Genomic DNA, 24,672 nt, shown 5'->3' with positions numbered 1-24,672 from the left:
TCTTCTATAATTTGATAGCCCCAATTTTTAATGTTTGGGTTTAAATCTTTTATGTAATTTTTATTTATTTGTATCCTCTGAAGGAAGAAGCTGAGTTACCCCTTTGCTATTGGAAAGGGTTTGAAAATTCTGAGCAGAGGGCCAGTGCAGAGAGCTTTGCATATTTGCTGTGGCAATTCAATGTCAGTATTATGCTGGAATTTTAGTCACATTGATGCCTTACTTTTGCCTGACTTCAGTAGCTACACAAGGAACGTGTACAATTTATTCCATAGCCTTTCCTGATCACTGAATACAATCACCGATCCCGAATTCAATCTGGAAATTGTTCTTGAAAATCCTCTCAAATAACTTAATAAAATACAATCACACAATTGAAGCTTCAGTGTAATCATGTAATTACTTTTTTTTAATTCAGATCTAAAGCTGAATGAGAAGATGTCAATCAACACTGGCAGTTGTCAAGAAGCAAAACTCATTCTCTTGTCTGGAGATTTATCAATAAACAGGGAAACCATTTGCAAGAAGTAAGTTGAAACTACAAAACATGTACACACATTAGAATGAACTTGTGGTTGTACTTTATTTAGTCAGTGAAAATCTACCTTAAAAACAGAAAATAGAAAATCAACATTTTTTTTAACCCAGTACATTGGATTAGAGGAAGCTGCAAGCTTGGAGTTTAAGCACAAGCTACAGGTTGCAGCCTGGAGTATTTCAGGGGCCAAAGCAATACGCTGGAAGAAAGTAGTATCTGGATGTAGAGATATGTTCCTTGCATCATTAGGAAGGTCTTAATGGTGCCATATTTTATAGATGTCTGTTACAAGAAGAAACATTGGTTATACAGTTAACATTTGTTGCATTGCTTAGCTAGACCCAGGATTAATATAAAAAACAAGCAAGATTTAAGCACTTGCTTCTCAGCTTCTACCAACAGACAATTTACATTTTGATAAAAGCTAGCTTTCTTTAAATGATGTTTAGACAAGAAATAACTTTACATATTATTAACAGCTTTGGAACTACAAATGTTAGACTCAGGATTACACAGGTCATGCTATTGTTATTGTTTTACCTGTTGCAGTTATTGCAATATGGCTTAACATACATGGGTATATAATTTTGTACAAACTTAACTGATTTCACATTTGCATGGTGTTACAAAAAGCACAAATAACGCAACCTCTGGGAACTGACAGCTATTGTCAGAATTACTTTTGTAATTCATGCCCAAAGATAAGGGGGAAAGCTGCCACTGAGGAAAGAGACTGGATTGTTTGATATCACATTTCTCAACTTTAAACTTTTATATATTTTTCTGTGAGTTAAGAAAAATCTTTGTATTCTGCACTCATGGGAGTACTCTGGCAAGTTGCACTGGTGACAATGCAGATTGGCGTCATTTATAATTGGGCCAAAAATAAGGCCCTTCCTGCCATGTTCTTTGTAGGAGAATATTGACTTTTTTTAGACAGCTAAAAGACACTGCTTTTTTCTGTGCATCCCCAGAGTCATATCTGTTAATTATTCCAGCCTCTCCTTTCACTGTTATACACACACAGTGTGTGTGCATGCATGTGCATTATGTCAGGTAAAGAGTGAAGATCCTAATTCATTTTAAGTTCAGTATCAAAGTGTCTTGGAGAAACATTTATATGAAGCCTCGAGTCTCACATGCATGACTAACGTCTGTTAAAATATGAGTGAGCTGAAAGAAGGGATTCAAAGGTTCTGAGCACTAGGTTGTTCTTTAGGGTTAAGGTGTCCTAGGTTAAATTTTTTACTGCAGCATCATCTGCCTGTAGTACAAGTTACTAAAGACCTGCTCTTAACTCAGAACAGTTTCCCAATTTTAGGATTGAAGTGATATTCAACTACAGTTAAAACCTTCAAGGGGAAAAAGAAAAAAAAAATAAAAAAAGACAGACTTTCAGAGAAATTTTAGCAGATAATTAAATGTGTGTTGGTTTTTTTTTGTTTTAAACAGAGTTCCTGGGCTAAGCACTTTGAGTGCTGTTACAGAGAGTAGCAAGGGGGTGAGGGGAAAGATGGTAAAAATGAAGAAAAGTAAAACTAATCTTTTAAACAAAAATCCATTCAACCCTCCATTTTCTCATGTACCCTAATGTCCAGAAGATAGCTATAAACACTTCACATAACTAGATATTTCTGCAGAAATTACTTTCTGTGTTACTAACTCCTGATGACCAATAGCTCCCTGCTCCAATACGTTGTCATGAGATCCTTTGAGCATAGTCCCACTGTACTTGGCATAAACCAACCACCTGATATTTGGAATTCTCATTTAGCAATTACAGCACAAGGATCCGGTTACAGCACAAGGATTCGGCTCAAGACTAAGGCCATGTCTACCCTGGCACTTACGTCGGCAAAACTTTTGACGCTCAGGGGTGTGAAAAAAACCCAGACCCCTGAGCAACAGAAGTTTTGCCAGCATAAACGCTTGGGTACACAGCACTATGTCCCGCCGACATAGCTACTGCCACTCGTTGAGCTGGTTTTCGGTCAACGGGAGAGCTCTCCCCCATAGGCCCAATGCGGCTACACGAGCAATCTTATAGCAGCATAGCTGTATTGGTACAGCTGTGCCATTGTAAGCTTGCAAGTGTAGACATGGCCATATTTTGTTAGCAGATGCTGTGCAAGATGTGTTGTTTTATACACATTTCAGGAGAAACCCATATCTGCTTGCCAGAGGTGAATTTGTCGACTAACATACTTTTTCTGAGTAACAAGCTGCAAGTTGCAGAAAACCACCACCAGATGGTGCAATCACAACAGTGTAATCCATCACATTTCTTTGCTTGCACACTGTGCAGCCCCAGAGAGTGGGAGGCACCTGCCGTAACAAGAACATTTGGTACACTAATAGAAACAGTTCATTTTAAAATAAATTACTATACAGATAGGATAATGAAGTTATTGGTCAACATCTTGCTCAACCAGAATGGTGTGAAGTTCACAAAGTGCAACGTATAACATTTATTTTAGAAACCAGATCTAAAACTACTGACGACCCACCATGCTTGTTCTGTGCCTAGAAGGTCGATTACAGAATACTTTAGACATTTAATAATTGTTCAGTTACCAGTTATTTAATATTTCAAGCCTGCCCAGTTTTACGAATGCACTGATCTATACTTGTAACTTTATACCTGACAAAATTGGGAAATATTTTGTTCCAGGTTTGCCAAGTCTTAATTAAAACCAACAGAGCTAAGTATAAGCAAAGATTTTATTTAAATCATTTTCAGAAATCACAATCTGCCAAATGTACATGAGCATAATGAAACACACTGTTCTGAAAGAAGTGGGCATAAATATGGAGCGGACATAATCCAGTATCTATCAAAATATTTTTTTAAAAAGAACATGTCTCATTTCATGGCACTTGTGTGGTCCAGGAGACAAGGGGGGTAACATTAGAATGCAAAAATAAGAACAGTTAATCCTTTTCTTCATAAAGCTGAAATATTTTGTCTCAGAGATTTAAGCACAATAATTTCTTGAAATCGCCATTTCAAGGTTGCTCAACAATTTGAAATGGATAAATGTGTAACTCTTAAGGACGTCCAGCTTCCACCAGGTGCTGTCAGAAAAATCAAATTGCAATAAAGTGAGCTTTAAATGTTTTCAATAAAATTATAGTGCACTTCCTATAGAGGAAGTGATGCAAAATTAACTTCTGCCTAATAATTTCCATCAGTAGGTTTCCAAATAGTAATTGTACCTTTCGATCATGAATGTTCTTTTATGGAAGCAGTAACAACAACTAGAATAATGCCTTAAATATCAGTTCTTACACCCTTCCACTGCGTGGAAAACCTGCCTAAATTTCATGAAGATCATTTGTGGCCAGCTGTAGCTCACACACAGTGCTTCACCATGGTCACATGCACTTAGTCTCATATAGTGATGCAAATGTATATCATTTTGTATTTTTAACATAAGATAGAGAAAATATACATTAAAATCAGAACTGGGTTTATGATATACATATAAATACACCAAGAATTACACTCCAGTTTTGGAAGCATGTTAGAAGGGGGAAATCTGGAACAATAGAAACTGGGCATTGCCAATAGGCTATGGAAATCATTTAAATCAAAGACATCACTTTTTTTCAATCATTTCATCAAACAAAAATACAGAAGTCTTGAAAAGAGGAAGTGTTAACATCCAAGAGTAGAGGGTGATGACTAAAGCTCCTGATATTGCCTCAGGATTGTCAGCTGCTCTCAAGGAATGACATCAGCTATTGATGGTCTAATCTCACAATTCAGAAACATTGGTCTACAGACCAATCAGCAGGTTCCACTTTCTGCTCTTTCCTTCTTCACATTCTGGTATCTCCAAATGTAACACACACATTTAACAGAATGGCTGAAATAAAAGAACAAAAATATTAACAAAGCCTTATCAATCACAAATTTCTCTTTCAAGTAATTTCTACTCTCCCTCAGAATTTCCTTAAGTGGTGAACCTGTTTTTCAGGAGTGGTGTTGAAGAGGGACCTCATCAACCCAGTTAACATCCTCCAGTTTAAAAAGAAAATGCTGAGCTAAACACAACTGACGGTAAGGGTGAGGATGACCTGTGACCATTACCTCCCCTTAAAGAGAATTCACTTGAAAATCTGAACACCTAGAAAAATGTCACATCCTAATTACATGAGGGGTTGTGAGCTGTCAGCCTCCACCCCCAAATCCCGCTTCGCCTCCAGCATTTATAATAGAGTTAAGTATTTTTAAAAAGTGTTTTAAATGTATGGGAGGAGAGGGGGGAATCGCACTTAGAGGCTTGGTGTATGAAAGGGGTCACCTGTCCAAAAGTTTGAGAACGACTGCCCCTAAATCATTATCTTGGAAGTTGTTATACCAGGCAATTGTTTAAGTGGGATTCCACTGAATCAAAAGTCAGACCTTTCTGCTGGAACAAGGCTGTACTGAGCAACATCTTAGGATGTGCTGGAAGGGGGAGCCAGATGGAGAAAGCAAAAGGATTATAGGGCAACACAGCATGGGAGTTTTCCCTTCTCCACCCTTCCTGTGCATCTCCCAAAGCCCAAAATGAAGGGTGCCCGGACTCCTGGGGGGCCTTAGGAGGTGCACACAGGAGTTGGGCTCCCTTAACCATTTTAAAGAGACAAGGTGGGTGAGGTAATATCTTTTATTGGACCAACTTCTGTTGATGAGAGAGAGACAAGCTTTCGAATTTACAAAGAGCTCATCTTCAGGTCTGTGAAAGGTACTGAGCAACAGAGCCAAATGCAAGGTGGAACAGATTGTTTAGCATAAGTAGTTAGCACATAGTGTAAGAGACCATTCAAGGTAGAGTGGCCCATTAACCTCTGCAGTCATAGGACAAAAAGAGGAGGTTAGTGGGTTACAGATAGGTAAAAAGCCATAAATCCAGTGTCTCTCTTCAGTACATGATTTTTACCCACTAACAGAGTTAGGCATGTAAGCTCCCAGGCTCATCTTTTAAAAGCCCTGAGAGCCTTTAGATTGAGGGGGAGATATAGGAATACAGTGACAAGCCTCGTAGACCCCCATTCTACCCTTGTTGCATGTCCTCCCATTCTGCTGCCTCCACAAAACCTTCTTCACTATTCTCTCAGTTGCCCCATTTTCTCCAGTGAACACTCCCCACACCCCACTGACCACATTTGTACCATCTTCTTCACAGCCCGCCTTGAGCTCCACACCCTGGTCAGCCCACTCACAACACAACACCCTCATTACATGCACACTCACACACCCCTTCTGCAGAACTCCTAAGATTCATAGAAATGGTGCACCTAAGGAAATCCAGGGGGAGGGTAGCAGGAGACATGAGGGAGCAGCAGAACATGGAGGCACACCCTAAACAGATGTTCTAAATCTAGAATCTGGCCAAAAAAAAAAGTGTTAGAAGAATTTTCAAGGGTGATGATCACTACATTTTCATTGTTTTCAACAGCGTGTGTCTGATTAACCTCAGTATTGGTAAACATTCTCTTTTCTACATTCAAGTTACCCTAGTGATTGGATTATAAATTACCTTAGACTCCTGCGGTCATTTCACAGCCTATTGTAACCTCTTCTGGATTGAGGTATCATTCTGACATTACTAATTTAAACCTGAAGACTTAAAATTGGAATGTAACCACCAAAACTTTGTCTTGTACTCTACATCAGAAATAGGAGACCTGAAAAATCAGTTAAACTCTCTCTCTCTCTCTCTTCTGTTTCATGGTTTTTTATGAAAATGGCAAAAAGTGATGAACACAATTTAGGATACCATAATTCAGTAACTCTTTGTCCAACTAACTTCATATTTGGGGAAGACAGATAAATGGGCCCCCTTCCAAATTACCCTGGAAACTCAAATGCTTAACCATGAGCTAACCCATTCTAGAATCCATGCAAATTTTCTGGGCATAAACAGCTCAACTTGAACTTTCACCTTCTCCAGTTTGTTTCAGTTCTTAGAATCATAGAATATCAGGGTTGGAAGGGACCTCAGGAGGTCATCTAGTCCAACCCCCTGCTCAAAGCAGGACCAATCCCCAGTTTTTGCCCCAGATCCCTAAATGGCCCCCTCAAGGATTGAACTCACAACCCTCGGTTTAGCAGGCCAATGCTCAAACCACTGAGCTGTCAAAGGCAAGTCAACACACAGGTATATTAAGCTGGATTATTCTAGTTAAAGATACTGATTAAATTCTGAAAGCTATTTTGACATGTTAATTATATTTAACTCTCACATCACAGAAACTTAAATGACATGGCTGCACTGATTTGTTATTATCAGGTGGCTCATAATTATCCAGCACTGACTGGAGTTTTATATAAGAGGTGGCTGTATTTCCCTACTGTGTTTGTAGAGCTTTTAGAGTTTTTCCTACACTGAAGGAATTCTTTTTCAGTACTTCATCCCTTGTTTTCATTTCCCAGAAGAATCCCCACCTCACTCGGAGTTCTTGCTCCGAAGAGAATACTTTTCTCACTTCCACAGAACTCTAATACAACAGGAAGGTGGTGGCATCACAGCCTCATTATCCCAGTTTGCTTCACAGTTTGTACTGGTTTTTGCGCCGCTGCTTTCCAGCCAAACTGGACGGCTGGGTACCAGTAGCAAGGTAAGCAGGGTCACATTAGGAACACAAGCTGAGAAGGAGGAAACTCCCAGCAAAGGATGAGTAGGTGTGAGTTTTTCCTTTCAAGAGTCCTGAAAGCAGACCCATCTTCCAGTGGCTAGAAACCTACCCTCCTCCCAGGTGTCCAACACTCAAGTGGCTACCTCTTAAGCATGGAAATTAGCCAGTTCCCTGGTTACATTCTTCTGGAAATCTAAGTTCAGATCCTAACATAAATTAGGACAGCTTAACACTGATTTACACCAGTTGATGATTTGGCCTCTAATTTTCAGAGGCAAAATGACAATGGCAATAGAAATGGTTAGAACTTCTGTTTTCTGTCTCATTCAACATCAACAGTTTAGTCCTGAGTCAGAGGAAAGACGGCCACTACTGAATTATCAGCATTTTCTGCAGCAACTGGGTTTTCCTTGGAGGTCTCCCACCCAAGTACTGACTAGATACGGATCAACTTGCTTAGCTTGTAAGGTGACAGTAATATAGCTGCATGTCCCATATTACCCCCAGGATTATTACTGGAATTCCCCCCTATTCACTGATGAGCAAAGACTGAAACAAGAAGTGGAGCAAACTCTCACTGTACTACCCAAGTAGGAGAGCACGGCTCCCCCAAGGCAGAAAGAGGAGGAATAGCTCTCTCACTGCGTTTAGAAGAGAAACAGTGCTGTCCTGCACCTGAATAAAAGCGTTCTGATTTTCCAAGGTGTTGAGTGTGCACAGCTTCAGTTGGCACTGATGGGGGACAGCAGGTGAAGGATAATACAGTAGGCAAGTGGAGAATAATTACCCAGGAAGTTGACTAGTACAGCTGTTCAAGACCTCTGCTTTATATCTCATCCAAAAAAATTTGTTGCTTCTACTGAATAAAAGTGGCCTCATTTTCAGAGGTGCAGGTTCTCTTGTTGACAGTGGAACCCATGATTACTCAACAACCTTGAAAAATAAGGCTCCTTATTTACATTTCTAGATAGGAACATAATGGCCATACTGCGTCAGACCAGTGCTCCAGCTGGCCCAGTTGCCTGTCTTCTGACAATGGCTAATGCCAGGTTCCCCAGAGGGAATGAATAGAACAGGCAAGCAATGAGTAATCCATCCCCTCTTGTTCACGCCCAGCTTCTGGCAATCCGAGACAAGGGACACCCAGACCATGTGGTTGCCCCGACCATCTTGGCTAATAGCCATTGATGGACCTATCCTCCATGAACTAATCTACTTCTTTTTGGAACCCCGTTATAGTTTTGCCCTTCACAACATCACCTGGAAATGAGTTCCACAGGTTGACTGTCCATTGTGTGAAGAAGTACTTCCTTTTGTTTTAAACCTGCTGCCTATTAATTTCATTGGGTGACCCCGGTTGGTTTTTTAAATTATTATTAAGGAGTAAATACCGTTTCCTTATTCACGTCCACATCATTCACGATTTTATAGACCTCTATCATATCCCCCTTAGTCATCTCTTTTCCAAGCTGAAAAGACCCAGTCTTTTTAATCTCTCTGTATACAGAAGCTGTTCCATACCTTTCATCATTTTTGTTGCCCTTCTGTATACCTTTTAAAATTCTAATAAACTTTTTTGAGATGTGGTGACCAGAACTACCCACAGTATTCAAGGTGTGGGCGTACCATGGAAATATATAATGGCACAATGATATTGTGTGTCTTTATTAGCTATCCCTTTCCTAATGGTTCCTAACATTCGGTTAGCTTTTTTCACTGCCACTGCCCATTGAGTGGATGTTTTCAGAGAACTATCCACAATGACTCCAAGATCTCTTTCTTGAGTGCTAACAGCTGATTTAGATCCCATCATTTTGTAGGTATAGTTGGGATTGTTTTCCAATATGCGTTACTTTGCATTTATCAACATTAAATTTCATCTGCCAATTGGCTGTCCAGTTTTGTGAGATCCCTTTGTAACTCTTTACAGTCTGCTTTGGATTTAACTATCTTGAGTAATTTTGTACCTTCTGCAAATTTTGCCACCTCATTGTTTACCCCTTTTCCCAGATCATTTATATGTTGAATAGCACTGGATCCAGTATAGATCCCTCCATTCTGAAAACTGACCATTTATTTCTACCCTTTGTTTTCTTTTAACCGGTTACTGATCCATGAGAGGACCTTCCCTCTTATCCCATGATTGCTTACTCTGCTTAAGAGCCATTGGTGAGAGACCGTGTGTTGCAGGGCAGTGGTATAAAACCTTTGGATGCCCTGCTAAAGAGCCAGCTTCCCCCTGCTTCCCTGTAGGGTGGCCGGGTACATGGGCCAAGTCCCTTAGCCGGGAGCCCAGCTGCAGGCCCTAATGAGGGCGGGCTCAGTGTAATCTGCTGAGACAAGTGGAACCCGCTGGGCTGCTGACTGGGAAGAAATATAAACCCAGGGAAGAGCTCAAGGGGGTAGGCTAGCCAGGCAGGATAGGAGGGTTGAGGCTCTGTCTCTGCTGGCTGACACAAGCCTCAAAGGCCAGGGGACCCAGTGAGGGGTCGGAGCGGGGACCAGTGTTGGGGGAAATTGGGACTGTACAGCCCCTGTAAATAAAAACACGGGTGAAGCACCTGCAAGAGGCGTCCGATACCCTTTCTTTTGCCAGCCCAAGCACAGGGCGCAGGGACAAGGGGAAGGAAACTTGTGCCGCCCTGTGACACCGTGTCAAAGGCTTTCTGAAGGTCCAAGTACACTGTATTCACTGGATCACCCTTGTCCAAAGAATTCTAATAAAGATTGGTGAGACATGATTTCCCTTTACAAAAGCAGTGTTGACTCTTCCCCAACAGATTGTGTTCATCTGTGTGTCTGGTAATTCTGTTCTTTACTATAGTTTCAACCAATATGGGTCTAGGTGTCTCAAGTTAGGCAAAATAATTTGAAAATCTGGTCCCTGGTTTGCAATCCTGAGGAGGTCGTCGAAGTGTGCAAAAGGTACTACACAAGGCACTACACAGTATCAAATCAGTAACTATGAAAAAATGAAAAGATTCTGAATAATTCTACCAAAAAATAAGTAATGAAAATGCTACTTACATTGGGCCTCAAGATTTGGTGAGCTCTGACTTTGACTGTGGACTCCCACAAGATGCATATTCTTGATTATTTACATCTTCCGCTGTGTGTCTCTTCATGTCTTCCACTGGTTGGCTATGTTTGTCTTCCTTCCTTTCTATATGTGTTTGCTGAACCATATATTTCTCTTGGGTGGCCACAGTCTGCCCGGCTTCTTTTTCCTTTAGCTTTGGTTGGTCTGTTCTTGTCTCTTTGGATAAGTCTTCTGAAACACTCATATCTATCGCTGATTTTTGAGCCCCTAAACTTTCACTTGAAACACCTTCAGGGACAGCTACAATCTTTCCTGAATCCTGAATTTCACCCTCTTTTGACAAATCAGAAATTAATGGCACATCTTCTGTTTGTTCTAGAGTAGCTTGTTTCTCTGCAGACTGTGTTAAAATAGTATGTTTGACTGTACTTGGTTGCTGGAACTCTTGTTCTTTACCCTCTATTGTCTTTTCACCTTTTACAAGAAGCTGCTGATGAGCCTGTACACTTTCCTGAACTTCAGATATATTTATATCTTTTTGACTTCCGTCTGCTGATTCAATCTGCTGCTGTGATTCAGATGCCATGCACACAGCAGCTGGCTCTTCTGTTCTCTCAAGTTTGTCAACAGCAGTCTGAATGATCTTTAATACAATTTTTGTACTCTGAGATTCTATAGTGACAGACTGAACAATATCTTTTTCGAATTCTATGTGGGTTAGAGATGGGCTTTTTTTATCTTGAGAAACTGTTTTTTTCTCAGCTTCTTCCCTACACTCTGGCTTCTGTTGCTCCTTTCCCTGTGCTGCGTCATCCACGTAATCTTTTTTGACCAAATCAGGTTGTGTACAGCTTGTTGCTGCCTCAGTCATTCCATTCACGGTTGCAGCGGTCATCTCTGATACTGAGATTGTTGCAGTTTCTTCACTCCTACCGGCCGCAGCCCCAAATCCTGAATGAGCAATGGTAATATCTTGGACTAGATCAGAAAAGAGTTTTTCAGGCACTGCTGCTAAAGGCTTCAAAATTTCAGCTGAGCTTTCCATAGATGTTACAGTTTCTGCAATGATTTGTTCTTCAATTGCTGCAGCTGTTACAGGCACAGATGCTTTCTGAGCCTCCGAGCTTTCAACACTAGGAATGGGTGAGCCAGTATCTTCCAGCTGCACAGCTAAAATCTCTTGCTGCACTGGAGTCAAATAAAGTTTATCACCACTTGCAAGTTCCAATTTTCCAGATTCAAACAAATCTTTTTCAACTTCCATCATTAGCTCAAACTTGGTTTCCTCTCGCTGATTGTCATTTGAACTTGTAGCAGGCAGCAGAAGTATTTGTTTTGCTTCCATGGGCTCCTCTTTATCTCCCTTTCCATACACAGGCAGTTCTTTAGGACTCTGTAGAGGGGTCCCATTTACAACTGCCCCCGGGTATTCTGATTCTAATTTAGACGGGGCATCTTCTACATCATTCTGCATGGGAGCTTCAGCTGCAACTGCTTCAGTGCGTTCTGATAATAAGGTAAGCGCAGCATCTTCTACCTCTCTCTTCACAGGTGCCTCAGTTACCCCACTCTGCACGGCATCCCCAGTTACAATTGCGTCTGTGCATTTTGATTCTAAGGAAAGCAGGGCATCTTCCATCTCACTCTGCATAGGAATCTCAGTTCCCTCGCTCTTCATGGTGGTCTCTAGAGCAGTGATTTCTGTGCATTTTGATTCTAAGGTAAGCATGGAATCGTCCACCTCGTTCTGCACTTTGGCTGTAGGGGCAATTTCTTCCACCTCATTCTGCACTGTGGCCTCCTCAGTTACCTCACTCTGCACAGTGGCCTCAGCAGCAATTGTTTCTGTGCATTCTGATTCCAAGAGAAGTACGGCATCTTGCACCTCACTTGCCAGTGCTTCTGTGCATTCTTTTTCTACAATATGCGCGGCATCTTCCACCCCACTCTGCACAGCGGCCTCAGACACATCCCTCTGCATTGGAGCCTCAGATGAAACTGTTTCAGTGCATTCTGATTCTAAGATAAGCACAGCATCTTCCATCTCTTTCTTCACAGGAGCCTCAGTTACCTCACTCTGCATCACCCCCTCAGTAGCAATTCCTTCCACCTCACTCTGCATGGTGGCCTCAGTCACCTCCCTCTGTACAGTGGCCTCAGTGCCCTTTGATTCCAAGCTAAGCATAGCATCTTGCCCCTCACTTTGCACAGAAGCCTCAGTCACATCACTCTGCACTGGAGCTTCAGCTGCAACTGCTTCAGTGCATTCTGATTCTACGATAAGCACAGCATCTTCTACCTCTCTCTTCACAGGAGCCTCAGTTACCCCACTCTGCACAGGGGACTCATCTACAAGTGCTTCTGTGCTTCTTGGTTCTAAGGCCTCCCTGGCATGTTCCCTTTCACTCTGCATTGGGATGTCAGTCCCCTCACTCGGTATGGGGGACTGAGCTGCAGTTGCTTCTGAATGTTTTGATTCCAAAGTGAGCATGGCATCTTCTGCCTCACTCTGCAAAGGGGCTTCTGTTACAGTTACTTTCATGCATTTTGATTCTAAGTTAGGCACCATGTCCACCACTTGCTTAAATTCCTGGGACAACTCAAGCTTTGCTTCATGTGTTTCACTTTCAGATCCATCCACTTCTGGAGCACCTTCATCTGTGATTTCACCTGGAATTATTTCTATTAAATTCACTTTGGCCTCTTCAGTTGAAATTTCTTGTTGTTTTACTACTGTAACATACTCAGCTTTCACTTCATGCTCTGCCTTGGTAGTTTTTGTGACACCACTGTAAAATTCCTCCTCTTTCAATTTACATTTCTCTAGAATCCCTTCTACTTCAGATGTTTCTTCATGTCTTTCTATAAATGATTGTTCAGTTTCTTGCCACTGACTTTCATCTGCCAATCTATCCAGACTTTTAGCTTCTTCTGTGTGTTCCTTCATCACTGCACACTTTTCACTCATCTCTGACACTTCCTGTAGAACACTTTCGTCAGCTTCATTTCTACCTTGAACACTTCCTGCACTTTCCATATGTTGAATGTCAGCCTCTTTAGGTTCTTCTTTCTTTAAGGACTGTTCAACCAACACAGTTTCTTTGCATATGACTGTAACTTCATTAGCTTCATCTTTCATTTCAGATCCAATTTTCTGCACTGACTGAATGACTGTCACAGTTCTTTCACTAATCATCTGTACTTCATCTGATAGCTTCACTCTTTCTACAACTTCCTCTAGAATATCCTGTGTTTGTTTATTTAATTCTTCTAAATTTTGCTCAGTCCCTTCTAGCTCTTGCACAGGTGTAACTTCTTCTGTAGTATCTGGGGATTCAGTTAACTGTGACACAGCAGAAACCATCTCAGTCGTCTCCTCTGCAAGGGACACTTCTGTGGCTTCTTCACCACAGGAAACTTCTGTTGCCTCTTCCAGTGCTGTCAATGCTTCTGAGGTTAACTCCAGCTCACTTACTATAGTATCATCACTAATATCCTTTCTCAACTCTGGCAAAGTTTTAGTAACCACCACTGTCTTTTCTACAACAACTTCAGTTTCAAATATCTGCTCAGTTTGTTCTTCATCATCTTTTTCCTGTTCAATGGACTCTGTCACAGTAGCAGATATCCAAGATGGTGACCTTTCTTCAATACTGGTAACTGCTCTCTCTCCCTCTACAACAGTCACAGTAACTGCATGAACCAGTCCTTCATTAGATTGCTCAATAATTAAGGTATCTTCTAATTTTTCAGCTCTCTTTTCATCTAAAGTTTCTTCCCTTATTGCCTCAGCTTGTGTTGCTTGTTGGGCCTCAATTTTCTCTTGTTCAGCTGCTTCGTACTCAGATAAAGGAACAACAGCTGGAACATCAGAGTCTTCTTCATTGGTTTCTGTCATCTCTTCTCCAGCTTCCTCAACACAAGCTTGTTCTGGCTTCCCATCTGACTTTTTCTTCCGACGACCAGGTATTAATTTTTTTAATGAAACCCATGTTTCTTCTTTTCCAGGTTCGCCATCTGAAGTAGAATGTTCTATGCTGGAAACTAACACAGATTCTTCAGTTCTCTCTTCCATTTTGGTTTTGGATTTTCTTCTTGGAGTGACTAGCCTTTTAAATGATTCCCAGGTTGAAACACCCTCTCCTTCAGATGGACTCCCAGCTTGTTCTGGTGAGGAACTTCCTTGTCCTTGATCACTTTCTTGGGAACTAGTTAGGATCATGTCTGGTGCAGTTTCTTTGCTTTGGCCAACTTCATCTATTTTTTGGCCTTCTTGAGCAAGCCTCTGTCCTACTTCCTCATCAGAAGAGGACGATTTCCTAGCTCTTTTCTTAGAGGAGCCTACACAAATTAAGGCTTCCCATGATACAGAAGTATCAACCTTTCGTTTCGGCTCTTCTATGCTTTTTTCTAGCTTTTGCTCCTCACCATTTACTTTAGTTTCTTCCTGATTTTCAGAGACTGCACTTTCAGTAGAAGACAAGGTAGCACTCTTTGCCTTATCAATTTCTTCTTCTTTGTCACTTTCAGAAGGCCTTCTGACACGTTTCTTGGGAGTCACCATCTTTTTAAATGATGCCCAAGGAGTTACACACTCTCTTTTCCTCTCTACATCTGAAATTACTCCTTCGGTTTCAGTGACCCGCGTTGCATCTATGGCTTTCTCCACAGAAGGAGGCTCTGTTGATTCTTCAGGTGAAGAGGCAGAGCTCTCTGCCTTTTGTTCTTCTGGACTTTCTGGGGAATCAGCTAAATGTTGAATTTGTTCTGCTTGTTCCCCTGGCTTAGTTTCTTCTCTCTTTCCTTTATGCTTCTTTCCAGAAAGCTTCTTTAAGCCAGTCCCTGTAAAAAGTTTCTTTAAGGGGCTGCCTTGCACTTTGGCTCTTTCTTGTGATGACAACAGTTCAACCTCAGTTGTGATGCCGTCTGGAGGCTTACATGCAGCTGCATCTTCAGCGCTTGGTTCTGTTTGCTTGATGTGGTCGTCTACTACTATGCATACTGTTTCTTTGGCTTGTATTTGTTCCTCAGTGGGTTGAATTCTTTGTAGCTCACCATCTCCTTCAACTGATTGTTCAGAAGCTGAGGAGGGCATCTGTTCTATCTTTACCTCTTTCTCTTCTGAAGTGCTAACATGAACTTCTTCCTCTGTCTCTAACTTTTCATCAAAGATTTCAGTTGCCAGTGGAGCTTTTGGTTCAGATTTCTCAATTTTTTCACCAAATACTTCTGCTGTCTTTGGAGATACAGGTTCATATTCTTCTTTAGATCTGCCTTTAGATTTTTCTAATTTTTCACCAAATATTTCCATGGTCATGGGACCTGGTAGTTCAGATTTCTCTTCAAAGTGTATTTCAACTTTTTCTTCTAAGGATATTTTACATTCTTTCACTGGTTTTGATTTTTCTTCAGGGGATAGGTCTACTTTTTCTTCAAGGGACAGTTCAGATTCCTTGTTTACACTTTCAGCTGTCTCTTGTGGAAGTGACTGTTCAGAAGGAATAACAACTTCCTCCTTCAAACTTGCTTCTACTGGGATCTCTGCCACTTCCCTTTCTTGATCTTCCTTTTCTTTCTCAGTTTTCTCCTTCTCACTTGCTTCTACTGGGATCTCTGCCACTTCCCTTTCTTGCTCTTCCTTTTCTTTCTCAGTTTTCTCCTTCTCACTTGCTTCTACTGGGATCTCTGCCACTTCCCTTTCTTGCTCTTCCTTTTCTTTCTCAGGAGCCTGCTGCTCATCCTCTTTAGGTTTCCTAAAACTTGTCTTTTTCCTAAACCCAGCCCAACCCTGAGTAAAGAATTTTCTTAGTGGTGATGCGGTTTCATTAACTAATCCATTTGTTGGAGACTCTGGTGACTTGCTAGGTTCTTTTTTTCCTTCTGCCTCTTTGTTTCCTTCAGCTTCCTCACTTGGGCTTTCTGCTACCTTTTCAGGAAGAGATTCATCTTTCCTTTCCTCACTTTTCGGTTCTTCTTCAATTTTTTCTGCAGGGTGGGTCACTTCACTTTCTGTTGCTTCCTCCACTGTTTCTATCTTGACTTCTTTATGATCTCCAGCTCCATTTGCTGCCACTTCTTCTTCCTCTTTTTTTACAGTCAGTAGCTGAACAGGTTCAGACTTTTCAGTCTTATCTTTTTTAACAGTAAACTTGAAACCAACAAATTTAAAAACTTTTTTAAATCCGACATCATTAGACTGAGATTCACTGGGCTGTTCTAGCTCTTCTACTTTTTCTTCCTCTGGTGGCAACTGTTCATTAGCTTCTTGAACATCTTTCTGTCCATCTTCCACACCATCCTTATCAGTTGATTCTGGTGGCATGGCTTCCATGTTTTCAGCTAGCTCTTCTTTTACAATCACATTCGCAGGTTCTCTTTGTCCAACTGTATATATATATATAAAAAAAAGGAAAAATCAGATAGAAACAAATTAGATTTACGATAATCTTAATTCACTAAATTATGTATTAAAATCGCTCAAAAGATAATACATACTCCAACTTTTAATACAGAGATGAATTTACATTTTAATGTGATCTTGTAAAATATATATTCCAGTATTCTGGTGGCACCTCTTAGGTCTGCTAATTAAGGATTTATCAGTAGTTCTTATTATAAACCTAGTTTCCCCCCTCATTGGTAAGTGAAGAAAATCATGTCTGGATTGGTCTTGTTGCTTGACAGAAGGCTCATACAAAACATTCTAGGCTCACTCTCATTCTTTCTGAGCAAGTGAAGTTCAGGAGTATAAAACAAGTTCAGTACTCAGGTTTTGTGTGGATAACAGCTGTTCACTTCAGAAATGCCTCTACTCAGAAGATACACAGGACATTAGTAATTTTTTCTGAAGCAGATGCTCAACCTCTTTCCCAGTACGGAGAAGAACACAGCATCAAGAATGAAAGCACCAATCCTGCAAAGAATGAAAGCACTAATCCTGCAAACTCACTCTGAGATCTTAAAATCAAATTGGGTTCTTTCCTTTTCCACACATCGCCAGTATTGAAATGTTCTGACGGCTAGATCTTATCTACTCACCAGTGCAACAGCTTATAAAATCAGTGAGGTTGCAGAGGTGTAAAAAGAGTATAGTTTGGCTTGCAGAATCAAAGCTGGTGATGATGCATGAGAAGGCAAAAACCCAGTTTTAATCTCAGATCCTAGCAGCTTTATCTCTGCTTAGCTGCTCCCTGGGCGCTGCTCTGGTGGCTTTTGCCCGCATTAGACAGAGCAGTGCCCCAGAGAAGGCAGAGGACATCTGATTTAAAAAAATACAGTAGTCTGGGGAGGGAAGGAAAAAGAGAACAAGTACACTCCATCTGGTCTATATTATGCACTTGATGTAATGCATGTGTTCTGGTGCAGCAGTGCTGGTTACAGTATTGGGTGGAGGATAGCCCAGGATCTTCCTGTTCTCTACCACTCTCAGGTCCATGTGCAGAGGGGTGGGCAGAAGAGTACAAGCCCCAAGGAAGCTACTCACTCCATCTCCGTCCTTGTGCAGGTACAGTAGAGTGCACACTGAATGCGGTGCCTTCCACCCTCTTACTCCCCTGCACTGCCACACAAACAAATCACAATTTAGCCCTAAATAAAAATACAGAATAAAGATATTTATTTTTTCCCCTTCACAAGAGATTTTCTAGAGCCTTACTTTTTTTATATAAATTATAAGATTTTTATCTATCATTTTAGGTTAGTTTCTACTTACAATGCACCCTTCTGCACCACATGCTGACACCTGCTTCTGTGCATGTCAGTCTCTGACCCCCTTCCTGCTTTCCTATGGATTGTCAAAAGGGGCAAATCTCATTACAGCTTTCCTGCTAAGAGCATTTGGCCTCTAGGTGGAGACAGTTTAGTTTATGCTGTACATAGTGTACAAACAGAATTCTAATAGCCGCTGGAGTCTTTCTGAGTGGAGTGCCAGGGTTCTTGATTTATATAGTACATTATAGTTGTTTAGGCAAAATGTGCCATCGACTGTGTCCTTATTAGTATATTGCCAGTAGGTTAGCAACAACCCAAGAGAGACTGCAAATGTGGACTTAAATACAGTGTATGCACTCTAATGTTTAGACCATAAGATTATAATGCTACCTAATGGCCAAATGCACTTAGCAGGAAAACTAAAATGAAACTTTTGGGGGGTAGGGGGGAGGAGAGAAGAGAGAATGTAAGTAACAGGAAAAGCGCAGTGTCTCCAAAACGCACACAGAAGAAATGAATGCAGGAATGCATTGTGTTCCACTCACAATTACTGATTTATGACAGTTACAGTTATTAAATTCCATATAATCCCATAAGACCTTGTGCTGACCTGGCTGTTGTCTAATGCAGACAATACCAACTTGCAGCTATTTTGCTTTGAAGAAAAGCAATCACACAGGACAATCCTGGAGGGTTGGCAACCCTAGACTACAGAGGGAAAAAACATCCCAAACCTGGTATATTATCTCTGCAGTTTAGTGTATTACAGTAATTATAGCACTAGGCTAAAGAGAAAAATAAAAACTACCATATGAACCCATAATCCTAGAAGAACATACTAATTAAGTCAAATATGTAAGTGTTAAATCATGGCTAATCTGGAGGCTCAAATATAATGCTCTACTATTAGGGAGACCCAAACTGAAGCCAGCTTGTCATGGGATTAGGGAAAGTGTCAGGACATGAAGAAAGTTTTTTACCTTTAGAGAAGATTTACAGGTAAATTATAATAATAAATCCTCACTCCTAGGTCATTGCTTCTAGCATTTGACTACTGGGAATTTTTCCAGCTGGAATTCTAAAACTGTTAACTGCCTAGAAGTGGTCGTTATACAGATGACATTCTTTTTCTTTATAGTATGTTGAGAGGGAGGTTTTATCTGCTTGTAGTCTTCCATTGTTTCCACACCCATATTCATTAATTTCTTAAAATAATGTGAAAGAAATAAAATGAAAAAGATATATAAATGCTAAATGACAAAATATGACCCTGGAGAAGGTGAGCTGAGTTATCACATCACAACTAACCACTGCAACTGAGAAAATTACTTATCTATCATTCTTGTTCTCTGAAGATAAGTTTATGTGAATAGATTCCTGACTCCTTGAAACTCAAAACTTCCAGAAGTTATTTTGTGGAGATTAACTAGAAAAAATGGGCCTTGTGTAGTCATTTACACTAGTGTAAAGTGGGTATAAAACAGAATCATGGTGTTTGAGTAAGTATTTTGCCCGGGGGTAAATGATTACTCAAGGTGTTGGACACTAGTGTACAGCATACACAAAATGATGCTGGCTTCAAAATTTTGGCATAAATTGCAAAAATTCCACCCCGACCCGCAAAATCCATCAAAGCCACCAGACAGAATAAATTAGAGCACTCCCAGCTTTACTTAGAAGGGTCAAACTTGGTTTCTTGCTAGGAGAATAAGTTCAAGCAATAATGCTTCAGAAAAGAATGCAGAGAAATCAGCCTTGTGGGATAAGACAGATATCCTATATAGGAAGCAGGCATTTCTCTTACTCAGAGTGACTTAATATGACCTTGAAGCTGTAAGCATGCCAAGGAGCAAAATGAGAGATGCAATTAGACCAGTGCTTCAACTGGAGACAGGGAAGGTAGTAGTGACTCCGCTTTCCTTCCCACCCACTGGGGCTGTAAGTAACTCAAAAGTTTCTCTTTTCCTACCCTCAATCTCCCCTTCAGAGCTGTAATCACCCTCCCCCTCATTTTGCTTTTATTTTCCAACTTTTAAAACATTATCTTTTCCAATCACCTCCTCAACTTTAAAAACTAAATTAAACTCACATTTGGAAGATAGCTTAATTTCTCCACCTTTACAGCAAATTTCAGTTTGTTGGACTTGGTAGGAAGGGTAGTTCTGGCTCTTGTCACTACTGTCAGAGTCAAGAGGAAAACTGGTAAGTCTCATGGTTGTCCCAGATATCACTCAAGCTTGGAGATATAGCAGAAGAGCTGGGACTTCCTTGAAACCCTGGATCCATGGTCAGTACCATGTACCTCTTCCAGCTCCTCCCAGATATCATCCCAATGCCTACTCCCTCTCCCCACTTCTATAGCATCAGCTCCAAAATCCTGCTGCAGCAGGGGAAAAAAAAAAAAAAAAAAGCTGTTGCTAGGCAAGTTATTAGAAGTTTGCCATTGCTGACCAAAAAAAAAAGAAAAGAAAATCAATCCCCAAGTCAAAGTAATTTTTGAGGTTAGCATGATGCTGCACTGGTGTCAAATGGAACAAAAATTGGTTAGATCACTCCTGATCCAGAGGCTGCACGCTGAAGAGCTGTTAGGGTTTGAAAAATTTACCAGACACCTACTACTCTGAGAACTCTCTCCATTAATGAGACGTAGATGCTAAATTCAACTACAATGGAAGGGAGAAGTTTCACCGCAAGATCCAGGGGCTTCAGATGCGAGGCAGTCAGCACACTGCTATTGGGAAGTGAAAGGGGCTGGTATTTCTATTAGACTATGGTCCCTGATCCCTGCTAGACCGTTATCATATTTCAGATCTGCATTTGGCTAAAAAAGATCTTGTAAAATTTGAAAATCCACTTTTGCCTAGCTCCTGGGAAAATTTTTCTGTCCCTTCCCCTCTCTACTATCCTGGCTTGTATGAAAGTGACCAGAAGGTGCAGGAGGAGGAAGCGCGTCATTACTCTATCGCTCCCTTCCCTGGTATGATGATGTGGCTAAGTGAGGGGCATACAGGAGTCACAGTGGAGTTGCCATGCTCATTTCACAACTAAACTTTCATTTAAAAAAACAAAAACACCCCCCTCCCCCCACCATTAAGGCCTCCTTACTCACACCCTCAGCTTCCAAGAGGTTAATGGCTTTTTCAAGCCTTTTGTCTAAATGGGAAGGGGAGGAAGTTGTTTGGACCGTTTTATGGTGTTGTTTCTTCTAGTCTAAGTAGTAGTATTCTAAGGGCAGGTCTACACTGACAACGTTGCAGCTGCGCCACTGTAGTGCTTCAGTGAAGATACAACTATTTTCCCATCTGCAGAGTTAATCCACCTCTGAAAGAGGCGGCAGCTGTCTACAGTGGGGGTTAGGTCAGTATAACTGCATTGCTCAAGGGTATGGATTTTTCACACCCCTGAGCAACGTAGTTATGATGCACATTTATAGCGTAGAACTGGCCTAAGTAGATGAAGATTTTATCTGATGGAAGTTGGACCACAACAGTAATGGATTTTCACTAGACCATTACCACACCTGCTCCTTCTTACTATCTTAAAGAACAGATCTAGTGTCCTCCAACCAGAAACCAGTTTATCCTTAAATTATCAATTTTAAATCTCTACTGTACTAAATTCACAGATAAATGTTGTGGTTGTAACATTCAACCAATCAGATATCAATTTACTGTATGCAATCTCATTAATTTCTACAGATCCACCATACCTATATATATATGGTGGATCTGTAGAAATTATATAGATATATATAGATATAGAGGTCCTAAATATTACTAAAATATTGCCCCTATCTCTGCCACTATTAAATATATTGTCCTAGTCGGGGAACACTATTGCTAATCTCAAACTAACAAATTTAAATGTCAGCTAGGCTGGAAGTAGAATATCTGCAAATATATTGGTTTTATTGGGGAAGAAAGAAAGTATGCTCTAACTTGTTTTTATTTTGAAAAAAATTAAAGCCACAATATAAAAAACCCTCTCTTCATAATCTAGAATCTAACAACTGTATCATCCACAACTGTGTCAGCAGTTTTGTTTTGCATTACATTAAACTCATTTCCTGAGCAGAAAAACCTGTAGTAAAGTGATAATCAATGGCTACCAGTCCCTCAATGCACATGTCTTTAATCTCCAGCCAGCCCCAGAATAAACTATTTGATATATACACAGACTTCAGAAACTACTTAATTTACACTCTCATCTGAAATGCAGCACCCTACCTTGCCAACTAGCTTGGTGATTTCAAAGTTGTACAGCTGCCAATATATTAACTTTGGGAGTAAAGTGACTTGCAATAGAAATGACTTAATATCCTTTATTAAGATCATGTAATTCTACCAGATTTGTCAGAATGTTGTTCTGTTAATATTAGGTATCTTATGTATTTAGATGAATACTTTTGGATTATATAACAAATCTGACATTGAAAGCAGAGGAGACACTTTCTCCCCAACATCTTGTTTTGGGAATTCAGTGCTGATGTCAGGTGATGACTGGACATCCCTGAAAGTCCTTTATTTATTCACAGGTCAGGCACAATAAGCATGACCAATAATAATGCAAACTAGCCTTGTTACTTATTGTGCTATAACCCACACATACAAGAACCACTTCTCACAGTGAGAGGTTTGTTTAGCATTTCCATCCATTAAATCCTTTGTCTTTGATGTTGCCAACCAAGGAGCCAAATAGCTCCAAATGTTACAGTGATTGTGATCATACAGAAGTCAGTTCTCTAGAAGTAAGATTGAGACTGCCACACCCATTTCACATAGGCTATCAAACAGCCATCAAATGGCAGCAGCTTTTGGACACCACCAAACTGGGCTAGATATGAAAGCCAAGAAATTTTATTCTGAGATGATGCTTTCTGTGATCAATGGAAGTAATTTTCTTAAAGGTTTATTATGCCATCAGTGGAGGAGGGGATTACACTTGTGTTCTCATTAGCACTTACAAGAATTGCATACCTGCATGAACTCTCATGCATTGACAAAGGAAGAGAGAATCCTATACTTATATGCAAGTTTTGCAATACTCACTAAAATGAAAGGGTCACCCAGTGCTTAATTTGTAATGAAAGAGGTGCCAGGCTTAAGCAATTACGTACTGGGGCTATGAACTGCCAAGCCTAGAGGTGCCAAGGCTCAGCCCTGGCAATTCCCAGCACAAAAGTAAGCATTGGGGTCACCCAATGAAATTAATAGGCATCAGCTTTAAAACTAACATAAAAAAGTACTTCTTCACACAACATACAGTCAACCTGTGGAACTCATTGCCAGAGGATGCTGTAAAGGCCAAAAGTATAACAGGGTTTAAATAAGAATCAGGTAAGTTCATGGAAGATAGATCCATCAATGGCTATTAGCCAAGATGGTCAGGGATGCAACACCATGCTCTGGGTGTCCCTAAACCTCTGACAGCTAGAAGCTGGGACTGGATGACAAGGGATGGATCACTCAATAAATTGCCCTGTTCTGTTGACTCCCGCTGAAGCATCTGGCACTGGCCATTGTCGGAAGACAGACTACTGGGACAGATGGACCATTGGTCTGACCCAGTATTGCCATTCTTAGTTCTTACGTTAAATCAATGCAAATTCTAGTTTTCTTAAAAAACTAGACAAAAAAAACAACACCCCCCCCAAACACATACTTAAAAGAGTTTAGACAGTCTGCTTTCTTATGATCACTGCACTACCTATTTGCATCTGTCTCCTTCCCCATGCTCCCCAACACATAAATTTGAGCTAACAGGGATAGACAGGACCATAGGCCAAGAACCTACACTGCAAGCAGAGGCCACAACAGATATGCCTCCCTAGAGCTGAGCCTAACCCTCTGTTAGACCAAAACGACCTAAACCCACTTTCCCTCCCAGTAAAGGCAGACTCCCATCTCCATTCCTCCATTTCCCTCCCTCCACCTTGAATGATGACAACCAGGAGGTGCTAGTCCTGGTTTGGACGCAGCTAGAGAATTGCTATGATGTTGTTTTGAGGATGGGGCCAGTTTCCTTTGCTGTTGCCTCTTGAGGGCACAAAAGAGCTGAGTGCCACCTACACAGACTGGTCGATTATTTGCACTTCTTGCCTAGCTTGGCCTAGCAACAAATTAAACTGAGTCATCAAAAATACAGGTGTTTACCAGACATGATAGATGTTTACCGGACAGGTAATACATTCAGCATCCCAAGAACCCTGGACTAAACTCCTCACTGAAAACAATCCCCTCCAGTGGAAGCTGTGGACCAAATCTCTATGACATTCAATCCATAGTGAAGACATTCACTGGGACTCTGAAAACAGTGTCGTGGAAAGAAAGAGCTGATCGCTGCGCATCTTGGGATTCTCTCCGAGTTCTCCCACAGCCCCCTGAGCTGCAGCGAGCAGCATCCTGAGTAGCTCTGTGAGCTCTCTGTGCGGAGGAATGTCAAAGCGGCACAGCAGTCTGTCCCCCTCCCCCTGCAGCAGCTGCTGTGTTCCTCGTTTAGGGCAGAACAGGAGCATTCCAATGATTTGCTCTTTGTTCCCCAAACACATGCCTGCAGGGCAGCAGAGATCAAAACACTGAGCAGAGCAATCAGGGCAGGCATTGTGGGATACTGTCAGCAGTGTCCACACTTGCTCTTTATCAACAATAAAGGGAGAGGGAAAAGACAAAAGTCTCTTGTAGTGGTGGGGTGGAAGTTTTTTGTCGCCAAAACTGGGTGTTTTTCATGACAAAAGTCCCAGTGTAGTGCGTACGCTCTT

General features: G+C 41.0%; 1 protein-coding gene across 3 annotated transcripts in view; it reads right to left on the bottom strand.

Moving 5' to 3' along the window:
* Positions 1 to 564: 564 nt before the first annotated feature.
* The window catches only part of AKAP12 (A-kinase anchoring protein 12), a 120,570-nt gene continuing 96,462 nt past the window's right edge, over positions 565 to 24,672 (bottom strand). For 2 of the 3 annotated variants that reach the window (XM_037894988.2, XM_037894989.2), the window contains 2 exons: positions 10,193 to 16,589; positions 565 to 4,407 (listed from right to left, as the gene is read on the bottom strand). In XM_037894988.2, the coding sequence (XP_037750916.1) occupies positions 10,201 to 16,589 (6,389 nt within the window). In that variant the 3' untranslated portion in view covers positions 565 to 4,407; positions 10,193 to 10,200. The remainder of the gene's footprint in view (positions 4,408 to 10,192; positions 16,590 to 24,672) is intronic. The other variant, XM_043543156.1, reaches the window with a different exon arrangement.

The sequence above is a fragment of the Chelonia mydas genome, chromosome 3 (genome assembly GCF_015237465.2).
Source record: "Chelonia mydas isolate rCheMyd1 chromosome 3, rCheMyd1.pri.v2, whole genome shotgun sequence".
Taxonomy (NCBI): domain Eukaryota; kingdom Metazoa; phylum Chordata; order Testudines; family Cheloniidae; genus Chelonia; species Chelonia mydas.
This window is presented reverse-complemented; position numbering and strand designations above follow the sequence as displayed.